At 52.2% G+C, this 19,871-nt stretch overlaps 1 protein-coding gene across 1 annotated transcript in view; it reads right to left on the minus strand.

Moving 5' to 3' along the window:
* Window positions 1-1,701: 1,701 nt before the first annotated feature.
* Window positions 1,702-19,871, minus strand: part of WIPI2 (WD repeat domain, phosphoinositide interacting 2) — a 36,971-nt gene continuing 18,801 nt past the window's right edge. The window contains exons 3-12 of the mRNA XM_007941130.1: window positions 12,825-12,994; window positions 11,081-11,177; window positions 10,007-10,104; window positions 9,532-9,624; window positions 6,762-6,832; window positions 6,056-6,163; window positions 4,479-4,643; window positions 3,643-3,750; window positions 2,696-2,826; window positions 1,702-1,814 (exon numbers count right to left, since the gene is read on the minus strand). Coding sequence (XP_007939321.1) covers window positions 1,702-1,814; window positions 2,696-2,826; window positions 3,643-3,750; window positions 4,479-4,643; window positions 6,056-6,163; window positions 6,762-6,832; window positions 9,532-9,624; window positions 10,007-10,104; window positions 11,081-11,177; window positions 12,825-12,994 — 1,154 coding nt within the window. The remainder of the gene's footprint in view (window positions 1,815-2,695; window positions 2,827-3,642; window positions 3,751-4,478; window positions 4,644-6,055; window positions 6,164-6,761; window positions 6,833-9,531; window positions 9,625-10,006; window positions 10,105-11,080; window positions 11,178-12,824; window positions 12,995-19,871) is intronic.

A 19,871-nucleotide genomic window follows, 5' to 3' on the forward strand; every position in this document is an offset into this window, starting at 1 on the left:
ACCCCTAAGAGCTGCTGTGCGCAACACCCTGCTCGACAGACCCGGGCGAGTGAGCTCTCTGCAGGCCCTCGGCCACACGATTCTGGCCCGGTCCACGTTCCGAGGCCCTTCCGATTCCTCTGGAAAAGAGAGGCCCCGTCTAGGCTCCAGCAGACCCTCTGTGCCAGAGATGGCTCCGCTCAGAACAGCTCCAGCTCCTGGTGGAGCCAGGACGGCATCTGCAGGGAAGTCCAGGCCGCTGCTCCTCTCCACCAAGGGCCTCCTACTGCCGCCGCGAGCAGCTCTTCCGGGGTCTTCCACGGCTGCCACGGTTCCGTTTAGGACTTCACTGGCAAGCTGGCCACTTCATAAGGAGGCCCCAGGAATATGGTCGTACTCAGCCAGGACGCCACACGCCAGGCTGTCAGTGAGACACACAAACACTCGCCTTTGCCTTCCCCAAGCTCCTCCAGCCCTGCAGAGGCACAAAGACGGCCTGGGACCTGTACCTCCAGCCCCAGCCGCTGTTCAAAAGCCTGGCGACGTGACACGGTGGTGCCGGAACACGCTCTGCTTTCTGATGCTTATCCGTGCTCTCCCTTTCAAAGGGCCCACAGCCCCACGCTGTCCACGGAGGCCCCTGCCGGCTCGCCCTCTCAGTGTCTTCATCTGGAACGCAGCGCTCGAGGTGCGTGAGGCTGTTCTAACCATGAAACGATGGCGGGAGGCGAGGCGAACGCTGGCACTGTCTGAGCCCTGGCCCTCTCCCTGCTCTCCAGAACAGACGCTAAGATCCGAGGCGGGAAGGCACATGAACAGCCAGCGAGCAGGCGCCCCCGGCCCACTCCCCGCGCGTTTCCCACTCTGTCCACTGCCGACCAGCCGGAGGAGCCCTGACAGGCAGGGCACTTGGGGAAGGAGCCCATTCGGCCACCCATCAATGCCAACTCGGGACATCTGACAGACGAGCAGCTGGCTACATACATGCTTCTCAAAACTTCTGAAAACAGCAGCAAATGCCACAATGATCGACCAGGAAAATTAAGGAAAAACCCACCACCACCACCTAACCCTAATGAGGGCCTTCCTGCCCTCCGGTGCTTCCTTTCCAGCGAGCCGGCCATCTGAAGGAGCGCAGCTCTTCCCACCATGATGCTCCCATGCCACCCCCACATAACACAAGCCGCCCGAAAGGGACTGTCCGGATCAGCCGACCTGGAAGAACTGCATCAGGACGGGGACATAGAACAGGGAAGGACGGTCCAGGCGAGGGGTCCCTAGACAGCACGCTCTCCTCCTGTCACCAGCCGCTCAGCACGAGGGCCTGGGACCTGTCTGTCTGTCCACGGTACGTCCATCTCTCAACCCAATGACTTGAGTTTATTGTGTCGTGGCCCCCAGCTCTCCTCGGCTGGCTCAGCACACGAACGCATGCAAAGCGAGGAGGGTGTGAGGGCTTCACCAGACAGCTGATTTTGGCAAAAAGAGAGAAACCAAAAACCCGATACCCCAAAGAGCTAAACTTCGTAAGCAGAATTAAAAGCCACGGAAGTGGAAATGATGTCTTTTCTCAGCAGTGTGGACTCAGACTACAGCTAGGACCTGTTGTTAAGTCTCTGTCATCCTCTCCCCGAGCTCAGGCCAGAGCTCACAGCAGCACGGCTCCAGGTCCTCTCACGTGCCGTGTGCTCTGCTTCCGGGGTCAGGGTTCACAGGTCAGGCTCAGTCTGTCCGAAGGACCATGGGAGGGTGCTCACTGTCCTCGTCCAGCCGCAGGGCGCCGGCCTCATCCTCCAGGCAGGCGCCGCCGGCCGCGCCTAAGTCGTCTGTGTAGGCTGCAAAGAGACTGCGAGGTCACGTACAAAGGCCTGGGCCACAGGACACACACTCCTGCCACCCAGCTGGACTGCTATGAGTCATGCTCATGCTGAGAAGGCACCGATTTTAATCCTTCTAACAAGGCTGACATTTGAACCCCCAGCCACTCCTCGTAGACTGCTGCCTAGGAAACCACGTGGGGCAGTTCCTCTCTGAAACACGGGGCTGCTAAGATCAGAACTGACCTGACAGCAACAGGTTCGGTGTGTTCTAACGAGGATCCCCGCAGCTCAGACGGCCTGAGGTGGTGTTTGTCACAAAGCTGCCCACGTGCTAAGTGGCTGATTACCATGCGCCCTGAGGGGCGGGGGGGTGGAGTCCACCCAGAGGTGCCTCCGAAGAAAGAGCTGGAAATCTACTTGTGAACCAGCTGCTGAAAACCCTGTGAGTGCACCTCCCCTTTGACCCACAACAGTGGTGCTAAGCGGAGAGGTGACAAGCTTTCTTTAGTGAACAGGGCACGTGGACACGACCCTTCCTGGCTGACAGGTGGTGGTCTGACAGGATGACGCTCTGAGGCACTAGGCCCTAAGAGGGCTGGTGAGAGCATGCTCAGGTGTGAGACCACAGGCCTCCACGTCAGCACAACCTGACTGCCCGGACAGCCGATTAGGGAGTCACCCCAGCCTCAGTGCCCCACGTCTGTCCACGTGGGTACCGGCAAGCCTCGGGTAGGTCAGCTCAGAAGCATGGGGTGCCGCCTGCCCTGCTCACTGCTGCAGCCCCAGCCCCCAAGGGGATGTGGCATGAAGCAGGTGCTCACAGGCAAAGACCAAAGCCAGAAACACCTGGCAAGCGTGGACTCCCTGGGGACAGAGCCCCAGGTGGGAGGCCTTACCAGGTCTGGTTGGGGATGGAGGCACGTAGGTGCCTTTGGCCCCGGCTGTGCTGTACGGCTGAGTGACTAAAGGACCCTCATGGGATGCCGAGTCCAGGATCTCACTGGCCGTCTCCACGCTGCCATCCAACCTGGAGAAGGCAGAGGAAGGTGAACAGCGGGCTCAGAGCCTGCGCGAGGACCAGCCGTGGCACCACCACCCGGCACTCAGCCACGGGCGCTCACCACCGCAGCACACCCAAGTGCTGCCAGAGTCAAGGTCTACCTCACAAGACCACCTGACCCGTCTTTAACTGAAGAGAACTTTCTAAACAACCTCCCCCAGCCCCACCCCAACCTTCCAACGCCTTACTACACCACTGTGGGGGCTTCTGCACTGAACAGAGCACACCCGACTGTGCTCCCCCCATGAACCAGTGCCCCTGTGAAGGGCGGGTGCCCTCCATCCTGTGGGAACACCGGCCCCCTGGGAGAACGCAAGCCCCCCCACCTGTTGAGAACGTGAACCCCGCCTGGCGAGGTGTCTCTTTCAGGGAGAATGCCCACAGCACAGTGCGCTAAGCTGTGATGTCACCCACTGTGTCCTTTCCTCAGGACGCTCAGGCCCATTCTTGGCCAGGTCCCAGGAAGTGGGCCAGGGCTGCCCCCAACAAATTAAGGACAAGGGTAGTACTCTGCCCTCCAACTCCGGCCACCAGCCTGGCCACAGGGCCAGAGCAGAGGCACCGGCAGCCAGCATTGTCAGAGCACCAGCGGGTGGGGTCAACTCTGTGAGAAACGGCCCCCAGCCCAGCCGGGCTGCTAGTCTCCTAGAGCCGGGTCCCAAGGAAACGAAGAGGCCAAGCGACAGGCTGCGCGCAGAGGGGACACGCGGAGGGCTCGGGCCGAGGCTGCGACAGGCTGCGCGCAGAGGGGACACGCGGAGGGCTCAGGGCTCGGGCACTCACTTGTGCTGCTTCATCAGGGTGCACTCGCCCCCTTCCTGAGGGTCCAGGTTGTACATGTACAAGTAGCCGTCGGACGCACCCACCAGCAGCCGGGGGATCTTCTGAATTCTAATGACAGCAGAAAGCAGGTTCTAGGAGCAGAGCGCTGATCGCAGTGTCTGCTTAACCTGGCAGCCCCGCTCTGGCCTGGCTAGAACCCCTCTATGACTCGGATTCCGAGCTGCACGCCGAGCAGCCGTCAGGCTCCCGCCAGGAGGGCCGAGGATGGACGTGCTGTGAATGCCCCCGCCACCACCTCTGATCCCTAGGGAGGAGCCTGGGCAAAAGCGGCTCCCTGGGGGCTCTGATCACCAGGACTCTGCTCGTCTGGTAGAAAAGAGAAAGACGCTGCTTCCAGGCTGACGGACTTGAGAAGGCGTGCACCACCGGGAAGGGGCCTTTCTCCTGGTCAGTGTCAGGGAACCCATCAGCCTGCGACTGTAAGAGGCTGCATGCATCCTGTGCCCTGCACTGGGACAAGGCCTGTGACTGTAAGAGGCTGCTTCTATCAACCACAAATGGCTCAGCACTGCCAACCTCACAGTTCAACTTAGAACTGTTTTTCATTAACATCAAATACTTTCCATCAAAGAATCCAGAATTAAGCAGAGCCCCCCCAGAGGAAGGCTTAGCAGCTCATCACCGGGCAGGTGCATCTGCTGGCTCCCTCCGTCCCTCCCTGCACTGACCCTGCCCCCCGTCCAAGCTGTCCTGGGTCAGGAGACACTGTCCAGGCGCCTCGCCCCCCTCTCTGGTGTCCGCTCTGGTAGATGGCTGCAGTGGCACACGCTACTCACGTGGCGAGCGAGCAGATGTTCTTGTGGCCGCAGAAGGGCAGGCGGACAGTGGCGAAGGCTCTGCCCTGGTTGAACATCTCCGTGACCTGGGAGGGCAAGTAGCTGGTGGAGGCCAGGAGCACTTTGCCCAGGTAGCCGGTCCAGGTGGTGGGCTCCTCCTGGGGCCTGTGAGGACACACACTCAGACCACAGAGCTCCGTGCCCACGGCCCCTCCCCAGGGATAAGGGTCTTCTGACTCCAAAGCATTTGTCCTGGACAAGGATAAGGGCTCTCCCGGCACACTGTCCCAGGGGCGAGTAGAGAACTGCTCCCAGGTCTTGGAAACAGGCAGGGCCACGCCCCAGGGCCAGGTTCACAGCAGATGACCGTCACTATTGGGTGCTGACCCCATGTGCCAGAGCAGTGCTGCCTATACGGTTTCTCGGGCTGCAATCTTTCCGGGAGCCAATCACCAGTTCTCTTATCCCACGGACCTACTGGTGAAACTTTCGGATAGCACCAAGCACTTAACTGTCGTGCCACCAGGACACCTTGACAAGTGACTAGCTCCCCTTTTACAGCAAATGTAAGACATTAGGGCCAACTTTACAGGACTCCCAGCAGTAGCCTCCAGAGTCAGTGGTGCGCCCTGGGGCCCCTTCGGCTGTGTCCCTCTCCATCAGCACAGACCATAAACAAACAGGACCTTCCCAGCCGGATGCTGCCACACAATTAGAGGAGAGAGAAGAACCCTGCTCACTACACGTATTCGTTACTGTAACGCCTAATTTAAATCAACTGCTATAACATTGGAAACAGCCTCACCCCTTGGCTTAGGTGCAGACAGGATACAAGAGACGGGGTTCTCACCCAACAGGCATCTCCTCACTAAGACATGCCAAGAGGTGGCCACGAGCACTGACCAGAAGGTTCTACCTTCGGTTTAGGTGGGCCAAGCTCCTCCCACTTTCAAGCATCATGTTAAAGTGGGGAAATCCACTATATGGCTGAGCCTAGATTTGGTGGCACTTACAGCATAGTGCCTAAGGCATCTGACTGCTAACCACAAGATTGGCAGTTCAAACCCACCAGCCACTCCTCCGAAGGTTGGGCAACCTACTTCCGTAGTGATACTGCCTCAGAAACCCAAGGAGGGGTTTGCTATGAGTCGGGCCTGACTTGGCACATAACAACATTCTTCACTGACAGAAGTCCTGGTGGTGCAATGGTTAAGTGCTCGGCTGCTAACTGAAAGGTTGCTGGTTCGAACATACCAGCAACTCTGCAGGAAAAACCCTTGGTGATCTGTCCATGTAAAGATGACAGCTAAGACAGCTGTACTGTCACAAAATGGGTCACCGTGGTAGAAACAGACTCAATGACACCATCAACATTCATTACCAGTAATCAGCGTCCACAAGCAGGACCGTGTCTGTGCTTAGGTTCTCACCCCACAGCGTGTGCTGGGTGGCAGAGGTGGTCTGGGATCTCACCCCACAGCGTGTACCGGGTGGGAGAGGTGGTCTGGGGGTTCTCACCCCACAGCGTGTGCCGGGTGGGAGAGGTGTCTGGGTTCCCAGCATGCCTTTCCACTCACTTTTCCTTCACAGTCTCGAGTTTGAAGATGTGCACAGTCTCTGTGTTGCTGGACGCCGAGAGGAACATGCCGTCCATGCTGAAGGCCAGTGAGCAGATGCTGACACACCTGGGGACAGTGCACAATGCACAGGTCTTATTAAGTTGTCACCAGGACACGGGTTAGGGTGTTATAACTAAAAGGATAGAGAAGACAAGTCCCCAGGGCAGGCCGACTCAGGTCTGCTGACATCCTTCTCACTGCCATCCAGCCAGCTGCCCAGAAAGTACTGAGCGAAGGGTGCTGGAAAGTCCAGATCAAATAGGAACAACTCCTTCATCTCGCTCAACAGCCCACACTCTTTGTTTTAAAGAAAGAGCCAAGACCAGATGCTAGAGGAGAGGGGAGCAGGGGGGCGAGGACAGGCACATGGTGCCCAGGCGAAGGTGGGGGAACGTCGTGCAGCACCAGGGCTCCCTGAGGCTTGGGCAATGGTACCAGGGCCCTGGTTCTGTGGGCCTGCCCAGGAAGGAATGTGGCCAAATGAATGTCTGGTTTGCATTTGTTTATAAAGATGCTCCGTTCCATGCCATGAAGAGACCCCCCCCTAATCTCAACCGACCACTGAGGTGGGCTGAGGGGCCTGGGCATCCACCTGGGTCACAGGTCAGCAGATGCCCGAAGCCCAGCCTGCACGCGACTCAGCCCGCAGATGCACACACTCTACCTCTTTACTCCTCTCCGGAACTCAAAGAGCTTATGTCCCTCTGGGGTGGAGAACACCCGGATCACGGTCCCCTGTGACGGGAAGAGAAGGGGCGACAGTGAAGGGTGTGCGGCGTCCTCCGTGCCAGCTCTGCTCTGGCCGGTGAGGGAGAGCTGGGGCTGCCCTCTGCTCTCCTCCCAGCATGCCCCTTGCTGCCCTATTGCTCCCCTCCACTCTCCTCCCAGCACACCTCTTCCACTTCCTGCCCCTTGCTGCCCTATTGTTTCCTCACCTCAAGTCTTTTCTCTCAATCAGCCTACCTCAACTTACTACTAATTCTAAACACCAAGAGTCGTGGATTCAAATGTAGAACATAACATAACCCACCAGCCCCTCCTCGGAAGGAAGGTCGGGCAATCTACTTCTGTAGTGATACCGCCTTGGAAACCCAAGGAGGGGTCACTATGGGTTGGGGCCGACTCAACGGCAAATAACAACAACACTTGGAAGTCACGTGAAGTCACAGCTCATATAGGTAAAAAGCTGGGGCAGGTGCTGCCTGCGAGGAAGCCTGTTGTTGGCTGCCGTGGGGTCAGTTCACACATGGCCACCATGTTACAAAGCGGGGCTGCTCCACAGGGCGTGCCTGGCTGCAATCGTTTTAAGGACCATTAAGCTGTGGAACTTTGCTTTCTTAGTGAAAACATACACAACAGAAGACACACTACTTCAACAATTTCCACGTGTGCAGTTCAGTGACACTGTGCTATTCGAGTGACGCCGCGTCTCACGCCAAACGGGTTCATCACATAGCCCCAAACGCACTGTGCCCTAAGTTTCCCGTCTGTCCGTCTGACACGCTGCTATCAACCCGGTCCCTGTCTGGCTGTGATCTTAATGGAAGCTGATCACCTTTTCTTCCACGGAGCCACCGGTGGGTTCCAAAGCCCAGCCTTTAGGTCAGCAGATGGGGCACCCAGGGCCTTTCTTAACCTGATCATCAGGTGCCCACTGAGGCCCCTTCCAGGCACTTACAGGGATACCTATCAAGGGAACTGAGAGCTGGGAAATATGACTTAGCCACCCCAAGAGACACCTCACGGAGCACAGGAGTGCAAATGTGGAGGCTCTGACTGGAAAGACACGGCAAGGCAGGAATTAACGGTGAGAACGTCCCCCGAGCATCAAACCCGTGTCTGGAAGATGCCCTCCAAACTAAAAGGGGACTTGTGGACAGGGAGGCAGGCAGTAACAAGAAAGCGTGCATGTGAGAGGAACCAGAGGGCAGGGCTTTCAACTTCCGAAGATGACAAGACCGCTACAACAGCTGTATTTTCCAGGTAACCGGATGGCAAGCCCCGGGACGGGAGCATTGCATGGAGGGAAGGAAGACTGATTTCAGAGTCTTCAATCTTGAGCCACACCAATTTTAGAAGGTTTAAATAACTAAATATAAAGACAAACAAATAATTAACATCTAAGAAGACATCTTTTTCCTTTGGGGACAAGAGTGATTGTTAGCACTCCAACAAGAGAAACGACATAAAGGAGCGGATCGGAAATGCTAAGGCCGTGGAGGGTGGATGGGGAGGGCCCCTGCTGGGGGGAGGGGCCGCCGAGGCGAGGCCGCCCAGGTGACTCCCAGTGACCCCGTGCCTGGTGCTGCCCCCCTGCCCCCCCGGACCAGCTGCAGGTCAATAGTTCACTTCTGGAAGGAGATCATCAGGCCTTTGTCCCTAGTCTTCATCCAAAAGCACTGCTGAAACCTCAGCACCACAGTACAGAGCTTGTCAAAAGGCCACAGCCCTTGACCCAGAAATGCTTCTTACCAGCCCCTCTCAAGATACCAGGCAGAGGTGCCCACACAGACTGATGTACAAGATTTACACACAGTCGTTTATAATAAAATATTAAAACCATGTAAGCCACATAACTCAAAGAACGTAGACAATGTCACTGAATTGTACACAGAAACTGTTGCATCAGTGCATGTTCTGGGGTATAAACTATGAAAACAACAAATGAAAAAAATAAACCAGTATTATTGATACAGAAGGGACGCAGTCCCATAGCCCTACCAGGACCCTGCCCAAGAGAAGCACGGTGCCAGGCACAGTGAGAATGAGATGGTACCCATACAACTAGGGTGATACCAACTTTGTTAAATGAATAAAAGAATGCAAAAAGCACACTGAAATGTGTTCAGCAGCTCAGAGTGGGATTCTGTGTTTGCTTTCATGCACAGCACTGTAATGCAAACGTGTTCTACACTGATGTTTTGTGTGTTTTTTTTTTTTTTGCAAACTATGCACTTGTTTCCCTTGATTTGCTGTGTGTGTTAAATGTGTGTGCACATTATTTTCATGGGTGCATTATGTGCAAAAAAAATATGGTACTTCTTGTCCTTTTCTAAGTTTTCTATCCTAAGATACATGGTACCTTCCACCCTCTTCTGAGTCCTCTATCCTGAGATATACGGTACTTCTTGTCCTTTTCTGAGTCCTCTATCCTAAGCAGATGGCCGATTTCATAGTTTAAACCCCAGCGAGGGCATTTTCTTCTCCTCTGTGGGACTCTGTACTTCTCAGAGCAGATGCCTTTATCATCAGAAAAAGCCCAGTCTGTGTTTTTCACTCATTCCCAGGCAGCCCATCTGACAGCCTGGCAGGTGGGTCTCTGAGATTTGATCGCCAGACTGTGGGTCTCTGAGTCGGCCGTGGGTGAGTGGTGGGTGAAGTCTGTGTAGACCCCAGAGCCAGTGTGTGGCCGGGCCGCTGCCACGCAGACTCACCTTCTCTGAAGCAGTGGCGAGTTTCGTGCCACTCGCGTCAAAAGCCAGCGCTGCCAGAGGACTGTCATGAGCTGGGATCATGTTTGCAGCTCTCTGCAAAGGGAGGAGCGGGGACACGTAAGTGCACGCGGCAGAGAGGCCACGTACGTGGGAGGCTGAGGACGGCAACTGGCTGTGCCTGAACCACGTCAGTAGAGATTCCAGACCCACCAGATTGAAGAGTGGGGCAAGGCAGTGCTGATTAAAATCGGAAGTCAGCACTTGGTCCAGGTCTCTGCCCCTCACACTCACGCTGCTCTTGCGGGGACACTGGGGTACACGTGGAGGCAGAGGTGACCAGGCCTGCTCTGCCACTCACCAAGGGAAGCAGTGACACTTGCTGCTGAGCCCAGCAAGGAGAGGGCAGACCCCGGGGCATCCCCTCAGATGGAAAAGCCTGTTTCTAAAGTTCATTCGGGTCCCAAAGGAGCCTCACCAGGTTGATGGTGTCGAAGACCTGCACCTCTCCGATGGTGGCACTGCCAGGGTATGCCAGGTAACAGTTGTCATTGTTTATGGACAGAGCGCACAAGCCTGTGAAGAACAGAGAACATACACTGAGTTCAGGCCACAAGGCCTTCCTTTTCAGCTGGTGCACACCAACCACTAAGCTGACAATCTTCTCACTGCACCTCCAAACCACCAGGTGATAAAAAACCCCAAAACACCCAGCTGCTGTCAATTCTGACTCATGGTGACCTCAGGTATGTCAGGGTCAACCTGTGTGCCACGGGGTTTCCAATGGCTGATTCTTCCAATGGCTGAAGGAGACCTCTGGACTCGAACCCCTAAGCTTTAGTTAGTAGTTAAATGCATTTAAGTCTGCACCATCCAGGGACACCCTGAGGTGACAGCAATATTACTAACGGATGAAAGGCCTTTGGTCTGAACTGATAGTAACCTCAAAACTGGAAGCTGATCTAACCAATGACTTTATCCGGTCATACGCCTAGCATTAGGTAGAAGGTCACTTGGCTTAAAATCAGTTTTGTTTTATAGGATAAAGACTAGTGGAACCCCAGACAATGGTGCTCAGTCATTCTTCAGCCTGGAGCTGAACTCGTCCCTGAGGCTTACAACTTTCAGCCAAACCAGACAGGCCGATGTGGTGAACAGTAACCCGAGGGAGGCATGTGCTCCTTACAACAATCAACCAGACAAGGCCCGAAAGGGCAGCATCTGCCCGGGGCTAAAGCTCAGATGTCAGGAAGGGACAGAAAGGAGGAGGAATGGCGACAGGAGCCACGGAGAGATGGGGAGAGGCCTGTCACACTGCAACTGCAAGCAATGTCACGAAACAAAATGGGCACAAACTGTCGAATGGAAAATGGAAAACTGAATGGCTCTGTGAACTCACTCAAATCTCAATTGAGAGAAGAAAAGTTCAGCATTTTAAAAAATCTGTCGACATTTCTGGAAGCTGAAACCAGACCGGACAAAACAAGAAAGCACACCCCCTAACTCACAGAAGGCAGAATCAGAAACGGGGCTCTCGGCCGGCGTGAGTTACCTGCGGGGTTCGGGGGCGTCTCTCGGATGGTGTGCAGCACCTTCATGTCCCGAATGTTGTGGATGTACAGTGACTCTTCCAGGCACACTATTAACCTCTGGAAAGAGACAGGCCAGGTGTGAGCGGTCCGCACACTCGCTCCCGGCCCGGCCTCACACTTCTGTCCCCTCCAGACCCCCTCCACCGACTCAGGGCACAGACCGGCTGGTTCTCGAGGAACGGCCTTGCTGCAGGACTGTGTCCTCCACCCGCCCATGAAGTGGCACCGAGAGCCAATGGTGCCGTCCCCACGACTGTGTAAGCCACTTGTACTAATAATTCTAACTACGTGTTTGAGTCAACACCCTGCGAACTGATCCATTGCAGCCAAGGAGAACGTCCTGCTTCTGCGGGGCCTTGCTGCTTCCCTCCCCGCATGAAAATCGGGTGAACGCCAGAGCCCCACTGGGTGGTGCCAGCTGCTTTAAAAGCGGCTCCGCGGCACTGTGTTCGCTTAAGGACTAGTCGGGGTCACTGAACCAAACATACTGTCGCATCAGTGTCCGTTCCCTACAACAGCAGGATGAGACTACTGGAGGCACAAGTCGGACTGAAGGAAAGGCCGAGGGATTTCTATGGACTAACACCTCGCCGGGTTCTGCGCTCAGAACCTGCCTGTCTGAAAGGGAAGGCACGCAGACCTGCAGCCGAGGCGTGAAGGGGCGGCCCCTGCAGGACAGACTGCCTGGAACACCCTCGGCTCTACGTCACCTGAATGTGAGCGAGCACGTGTGTGTTTTAAAATAACAACAGGTGACATCGCGTCTCAGCCAACTCCGCCATCCTGGCCAACTCTGGCCATGAATGAATCAACAGGATGCAGTGAGTTTGCTCTCCCATCAACAGGCCAAGGCCCAGTTTCAATCACAGAAGACAGAAGTCCCTGCTCTTCTTGCTTCCTCGGGTACCATGCACTTCAGAACCTGCCAGCTGCCGTGCTCACTGTCACATCAGCCTTCTTGCCTTGGACACTAGGATCTAAGGCCAGTGCTGTCATCCTGCGAGCAAGCCAAAGCCACGTGACAGTCTCACGGAGCAAATGGAGAGCTATCCACCAGGCAGTACCCTGGGCCAGGGAGCCTGAGTAGCTTTGCGGAAGGTATGATAAAGCATTAAGTCTCTCATCTTAAATTTAAAAAAAGAACAGTTTAAAAAGGAAAAAAATGTTCTAATGAATTTTATAAGTCACATTTATAAAAGCAAAGAAGATAGCAGGTAAAAACGTTTTTTGTCAATTCCACCCCCAGAGGACAGAGCAGACCTGGCCCACAAGGTGTCCAAGGCTGTCCATCTTCAAGGACACCAAGGGCCACCCATGCCCTTCTCCCATGGGACGGCTGCTAGGCTTCCCCTGCCGGCTTTCCGGTTAGCAGCTCAGTGCTGAGCCACCGTGGCACCCAGGCTCCTCTGAGCTAAAAACATACCAACTCTATGGACGTGCAGATGGAGTTACACACATGAAGGCTCCTGTCACAAGCAGAATGGTTTAAGCAAACCGTGGAGAGACGGCACCAAGCCACCCCGTGGGCTGAGAGGGGACTCAGCACACAGCAGTATGGGCCAGGGCCAGTGTCTGCGGGACCTGAGGGGTCAGCTGAGGAAACATCTCCTCCCGAGGGCGGCGACCAGCAAAGCTGCCCAACTGAAGACGTGGAGCGACATGCAGAGCCCATATGGCGGCTGGCCACGAGCACGCGGGACGCACCTGTCGGTTCAGCTTCACGGCCAGGATGGTGTTGGAGTAGCTGTAGTTGCAGATCTCCGTGCCCTTCTTAAAGTGGCAGACCTTGAGCTTCCGGGGCGCCTTGAGGCTCACAATGGCCACCAGGCTGCTGGAGAAGAGCCTCTCCACGATGCACACGTCCTCCGTGTCATCTGAGGGGGGAGACACACGTGTTACAGACATGCACCTCCACGATGCACACGTTCTCTGTGTCATCTAGGATATGCAAGTGTGTTACAGACTTGCACCTCCATGATGCATACGTCCTCCAGGTCATCCCAGGACAAACACTTGTGTAACAGACACATACACCTCCACGATGCACACCTCGATGCGCACGTCCTCTGTATCATCTGATGAAGAAACCCACATGGCACTAGAACATGATGGGGTGGTGTAGTCACACTTCTGAGGGCCCCAAGAGCAGAGGTGAGCCCTAGAGGCAGGCAGACAGGCCACCTCCCCGCTGGTGGGCAGCGGCTCCTCAGGGTCTCTCCCACTGTGTGGCTGGTGCAGGTGCCACCTGCAGAGGCCTTGCCCTGGTCCCACCAAGGGGCAGCCTCCCGGGCGCTCGCGGCCTCCTGTCCCTGTCCTCCTGTCCGTCCTCCCTGGCTCTCACCCACACGTACTGTGCCTGTGTCCTTCCTCCCTTCCTTCCTATGACGCGCCGGGAGGACAGAGACCTCACCTGCCCTGCTCAACGCTATGTCCCTGGCACTTCAGTGAGCACCTGACAGGGGACAGGCCCCAAACTTCCTTCAAAGAGTCCATCTGTCTGAGTCTTCCTTTCCTGAACTCTGACCCAGGGTCATTAGAAGCAGTGACAGGTACCAGCCACACCTGGTACTCCATACACCCTCACTCAGGAGGTCTGGGGTCACAGAGGCACACAGGGGTGCCCTGCCCCCAGCAGCGGCTGCATGTCCTGCGTGGATCCTCCCGTCGGCTGAGCCGGCTCTCCTCCCCTCTGCTTAGAGCTGCCCTGGCGGGTGGGGGTGGGGTTGATCTGGGCACAAGGAGGGTCCGGGAGGAAGGAAAGCCTGGAGAGGAGACGAGACCCCAGAATACGCCTTCCTTGTGCAGCCCGCCTCCGGACTCAGCTGGAGGAAGGCCCAGCACTGCGAGTCAGATAAGACCTGGCCATCTGCTCCTGCGGGGTCACTAGGAGTCAGGATCAACTCCATGACACCCAACTGAAACCACACTGAAGTGAGTTTAGAAACTGAAGTAGTAGAGAAGGTGAAACAGCCATGTCTCGGGTCACCTAACCAAGACACGCTGTTTTGAAAAAGATGCATCACCGTTCAGCACAGATCAGACAGCCCCGTGAACTCAGCTCCAGTGGTCAGCTTGTCATACCCTCCCATCTCTGGGGGGAAGTGATGAGAAAGGACACACACTCTGCTGTCCCCCAAGTGGACCTAGGCTGTGGAATGTGGCTCTCGGGGGGGGTGCTCACAGTCATTTTTGCCAGGTCAGTTGACACCAATCACATTCATTCTTTCTCCTGCAGGAGTAAGGAATCTTCAGTCAGAAAGAACAAACACAGTGACTACCACAACTAGAGGTGCTGTTAGAAGCCAGGGATGGACCCTGGGGTTGGGGGTCTGGTTTGAAGCTTCTTACCTGGCCCCACCTGTGTAGTTGCCAAGCCCCCAGGAGCTGCCTCTCTCAAGAAGTCATACTCGGATACTCTGTGAGCCAAGGCCAGGGGCTCGCCCGTTGCTCTCAAAGACTCCCTCTACTGGCTGCAATAGTGCCTGGCACGCCACGGCACTCAATCGCTCAGTGTGGAGCGCCAAGGCACCATGTCCACCCAAACTCAGCAGAGACTAGTGCTCACCCAGGAGACCCATTCACCGGCAGCAGAACTCACTTCCAAGAGGACGGATGCCCTCATTCCCTTAGGAATCTAGCACAGGCAGAGAGGTAGCGGGGTCAGTGCAGGCCCTCCAGGCCTTCCCCACACTGTGCAGTGTTCCCTCTCAGTTCCTGCTTGAAGGGTGACTAAGGGCCACAGTTACAGAGGTTCCACCAGCCTACATCTGACCAGACAGCCTGGTGTTTACGATATTGAGTTTGGTCCACATGTTTCCCCCACTCTATCGGGAACCTCTTACTGTGGTCCCAGAGGGCTCAGCAGTGGTAGCAGGGCACCGTCCAGTGCTGCAGGGGTTCAGGGTCACGGAGGCTGGGCTTCATGTGGTCCCCTGGTCTTTGGACTTGTTGTTTCCACTCATCTTCGATTTTCTTCATTCTCCTTTGTTCCCGACAGGGAGAGACCAAGAGCTGCATCTTAGATGGTCCCTCACACAAGCTTTGAAGACGCCAGTTTTAAGACTCACTATAGTAGGATGAGATCACTGTCTTGTGGACCACATTATGCCAACTGACCTGGATAATTCCCCAAACTCTTCAAAACAGTTTGTTTTAGAGAAACACTGATCTCTTGAATTGGGTCATATCTAATAACGGGCTAATCTCATTCACTGTATTCCATTTCGGTGGGAAGAGCTATTACCCTCACGTGCTACAGTTATATCTAAGAATAGAACGGTTCTGGGTAAAGTTCACCTACATTGTCCTAATACAGTAAAACCTGTGAAAGATGGAACCTGTGTAAGGTGGAAACCTGTCAAGACAGAAAGGGAAGTACTTCCCACTAACAGAGACTGACAAAAAAGTGCAACACTACACCTGTCAAAGGTGGAAAACCTGTGAGACTCAGCAAAACACAGCTGTCCCACTGAGTTCCAGCTCCCTGTAAATGTGCTGAGGAACTGCCTTGGCACCTGGCACCTTGGTCAGACGGGGGATATGGTGACTAAGCGGGGGCCCCACACAAAAACCAGAGTGTAAAAATGAGAAGCTCAGCTGTTCATGAGGTGTATGGCTGTTGCCAATTTTTCAACACTTGTAAGAGGTCTTCTGCAGCAGAGGTGTCCAAGTAAAAATGAAATTCTTGACAACTTCAGCATTTTCTCTGTTTATCATGATGCTGCTTATTGGTCCAGTTGAGAGAACATTTGTTTTCTTCATGTTGAGGTGTAATCCATACTGAAGGCTGTAGTCTCTGATCTTCCTCAGTGAGTTCTTCAAGCTATCTTCACCCTCAGCAAGCAAGGCTGTGTTGCCTGTATATCGTAGGCTGTTAATGCGCCTTCCCCCAATCCTGATACCATGTTCCTCTTCACATGGTCCAGCTCCTCCAATTATCTGCTCAGCGTACAGCTGAGTGAGTGTGGTCAAAGAACCCCAACACACAGTACTCCCCTGCTCTGTTCAAAGGATTCCCTCCTGAACTATGGACAGGTTCCACATGGATACAGTTAACTGCTCTGGAATTCCCATTCTTTGCAATGTTATCCATAATTTGTGATGAGTCACACAGTCGAATGCCTCTGTAGTGAATAAAACTCAGGTAAACATCTTTCTAGGAACCCTGGAGGCACTGTGGTTTAAGTGCTCGGCTACTAACCAAAAAGGTCAGCTGTTTAAACCCACCAGCCCCTCCTCAGAAGAAAGATGTGGCAGTTTGCTTCTGTAAAGATTTACCCTCTTGGGAAACTCACGAGACAGTTCTACTCTGTCCTGCTGGGTCACCAAGCTGAAATCAACCTGACGGCAGCGGCTTTTAAAAACGTATTTCTAGTATTCTCTGCTTTCAGCCAAGACCCGTTGGATTTCACTCACGATAGCCCTCATTCCGCCTCCTCTTCTGAATCTGGCAAGAATTTCTGGCTTTGCCTTGTCGATGTACTACCACAGCCATTTTTTAATTATCTTCTATAAATTATTACGTTTGTGATATTAATGATATCGTTTGACAATTTGCACATTCCACTGGATCACTTTTCTTTGGGACAGGCACAAATGGATCTCTTCTGATTGGCTGGCCAGGTAGCTGTCTTCCAAATTCTTTGACACACATGAACAAGTGCTTTCAGCATTGCATCCGTTTGTTAAAACACCTCAACGGCTATTGCTGAAGCCTTGTTTTTCACCAAGGCCTTCAGTGTAGCTTGGACATCTTCCTTCAATACCCTCAGTCCTTGATCGTGATACCTCCTGAAACGGATGAACAGCAACCAACTCTTTTTGGTGCAGGGGCTCCTTCCATCTTCTTTTGACGCTTCCTGCAATGTTCATATTTCTGCCCATAAACTCCTTCAATATTGCAACTCGAAGCTTGAATGTTTTTCTTGCTGTTTCAGACTGAGATTGGCTGAGTTTTAAATAACTCAAAGACCTAACTCCAGGTCTTTGCATGTTTCATTGTAATTCTCTACTCCATCTTCTCAGCTGTCCTTTGAAATCTATCAGCTATTTTATGTCATCATTTCTTCCATTTCCTTTAGCTACTCTACATTCCAGAGCAAGTTTCAGGGTCTGTTCTGACATCCATTTTGGACTTTTCGTTCTTTCCTGTCTTTTTAATTATCTTTTGATATCTTCATGTCACAACTTATCTGGCCTTTGGTCATCAGTGTTCTGTGCATCAAATCTGTTCTTGAGATGGTCACTAAAGGCAGGTGGGATATACGCAAGGTCATACTTTGGCTCTCATGGATTTATTTTAATTGTCTGCAGTTTCAACCCTGCATATGAGCAACTGATGTGTTTCAGTCATCCCTGGCCTTGTTCTGACTTATGGTAATAAGCTTCTTTCCACAGATGTAGTCCATCTGATTCCTGTGTATTCTATCTAGCAAGGTCCTTATGTATAGCTGTCATATATGTTGCTGAAAAAATTTTTATTGCAAATTTATACGGAAATTTTCTATTTCCAATGAGTAAGTCCTTGGTCTCGCAAAGTTCTTTCATCTGATCTTGAGCATCATTTCTATCACCAAGGCCACATTCTCCAACTAGCGATCCTTCCTCTTTGTTTCCAACTTATCCGTCCGTCTGTCCTGCTGTGGTGGCTGGCGTATTGCTGTGCTGCTGGAAGCAATGTCACCAGCGTTCCAGGCACCAACAGGATCACCCACGGTGGACAGGCGCCAGCGGAGCTTCTAGATGAAAACAAATTAGAAAGAAGGACCTGGCAGTCTACTTCTGAAAAAAAAATGAGCCAGTGAAAATCTTACTGATAGCAGTGGGACACTGTCTAAGGCCCTCATCTGCTGAAGATGCCACAACTCAAAATCAGATGAAACACTTGTAAACATCCATGAGTAACTGGAATGTGGAATGTCTGAATATGAGTCAAAGAAACTTGGAATGCTTGATTGATATCCTGGGCATTAGTGAGCTGCAATGGTATTGACCATTCTGAATCACATAATCACAGGCTCTACTATGTTGGGAATGACATATTAAAGGGAATGGCACTGCATTCCTCATCAGAAAGAGTATTTCAAGATCGATCCTGAAGAACAATGCTGTCAGTGATAGGGTAATAAACATACGCCTACAAGGAAGACCAGTTAGTATGACTATTATTCAAATTTATGCACCAACCACTAATGCCAAAGATGAAGAAATTGAAAATTTTTACCAACTTCTGCAGTCTGAAATTGATCAACCATGCAGTCAAGATGCACTGATAATTACCAGTGATTGGAATAAGAAGGTTGGAAGGTAAGTGAATTTAGCAAAGTCACAGGATACAGTTTAATACAAAATCAATTGTATTTTTAATAGACTCGCAGCAAACAAGCAGAAAAGGAAGTGAAAAATAAATTCCATTTACAATACTATCAAAACTATAAAATCAGAAATATACTTGATAGAAGATGTACAAGACTACCACACCAAAATCAGACTATTATTAAAAGAAATTAAAGAAGATCTAAATAAATGAGAGATATACCACGTCAATAGTTTAGAATATTCAATACTGTTAAGATATCAACCTTCCTCATACTGACCCCTAGATTCAACACAATCCCAATCATAATGCCAGTTGGGTTTCTTTCAGATACTGACAGATGGTTTTAAAATTCATAGGAAAGGCAAAGGACCTAGAACAGCTAATGGTATCTTGAAAAAGATCAACCTTAAGTAATTTATATAATATGATTTCAAGACTTACTGTAAAGCTACAGTAAACCAGACTGTGTAACATTGCTATGAAGACTGGCAAACAGACCAATGGAAGAGAATAAAGAGCCCAGAAAACAGAGGGAAGAAAAATCTTCCCAACAAACGGTGAGGGGACAAATGGAACTCATAAGGAATGAACCCTGACTCACACTGTACAACAAAGTCAGTATGAGAGATCACTGACCTAAACCCAAATGCTAAAACCAAAAGCTTTCAAAGAAAACACAGGAAGTATCTTCATGACTTGAGGTGGGCAAAGGTTTCTTAGACAGGACACAGAAAGCAGTAACCACAGATGAAAAATGATAAATCAGACTTCCTCCAAACTAAAAACATCTGTTCCAAAGATTCATTAAGAAAACAGATAGGCAAGTCACAAACTAGGAGAACATATTCATACAACATATCACACAAAGTATCTGAAGAACTCCAACTATTCCCAAGAAGAAATGACCAAACTTTAAAAAGGGCAAAAGATGTGAACTGACCTTTCATTAAAGAAGACTGACAAATGTAGACAAGCACATGCAAATGTTCAACATCATTAGTTACCAGATAATTGAAAAAAAACAAAAAACACAAGACATCATACACCCTCAAAATTAAAAGGACTGACAGCATTTCCAACAAATGAAAATAAATGCCCGTAAAAGATTTGTACAAGACTAAGAATGTTCAGAGTAGCTTTATTCATAACAGCTAACTATTGGAATAACTCAGACACCCATTAGTAAGAAAGTGGATAAACAAACTTCTGTAACTGCATAAGTAATTCATATTCATATCTAATTGGCAAAGACACTCAATATGGCTACACTCAAAGGCACATGCTGAGTGCAAGAAGTCTCACCCAAAGCGTAGGTACTGTACGATTCCATCCATGAAGTCCTAGTGCAGACAAACTAATCCATAGAAAACCCCAAAGCACTGGCTGCCTGGTGGGGGCGGAAGGAGGGGCTGGGATTGGCTGGAAGGGAACTT

This window comes from Orycteropus afer, unplaced genomic scaffold, assembly GCF_000298275.1.
Source record: "Orycteropus afer afer isolate SDZICR_OR568_19922 unplaced genomic scaffold, OryAfe1.0 scaffold00006, whole genome shotgun sequence".
NCBI classification, from domain to species: Eukaryota; Metazoa; Chordata; class Mammalia; order Tubulidentata; family Orycteropodidae; genus Orycteropus; species Orycteropus afer.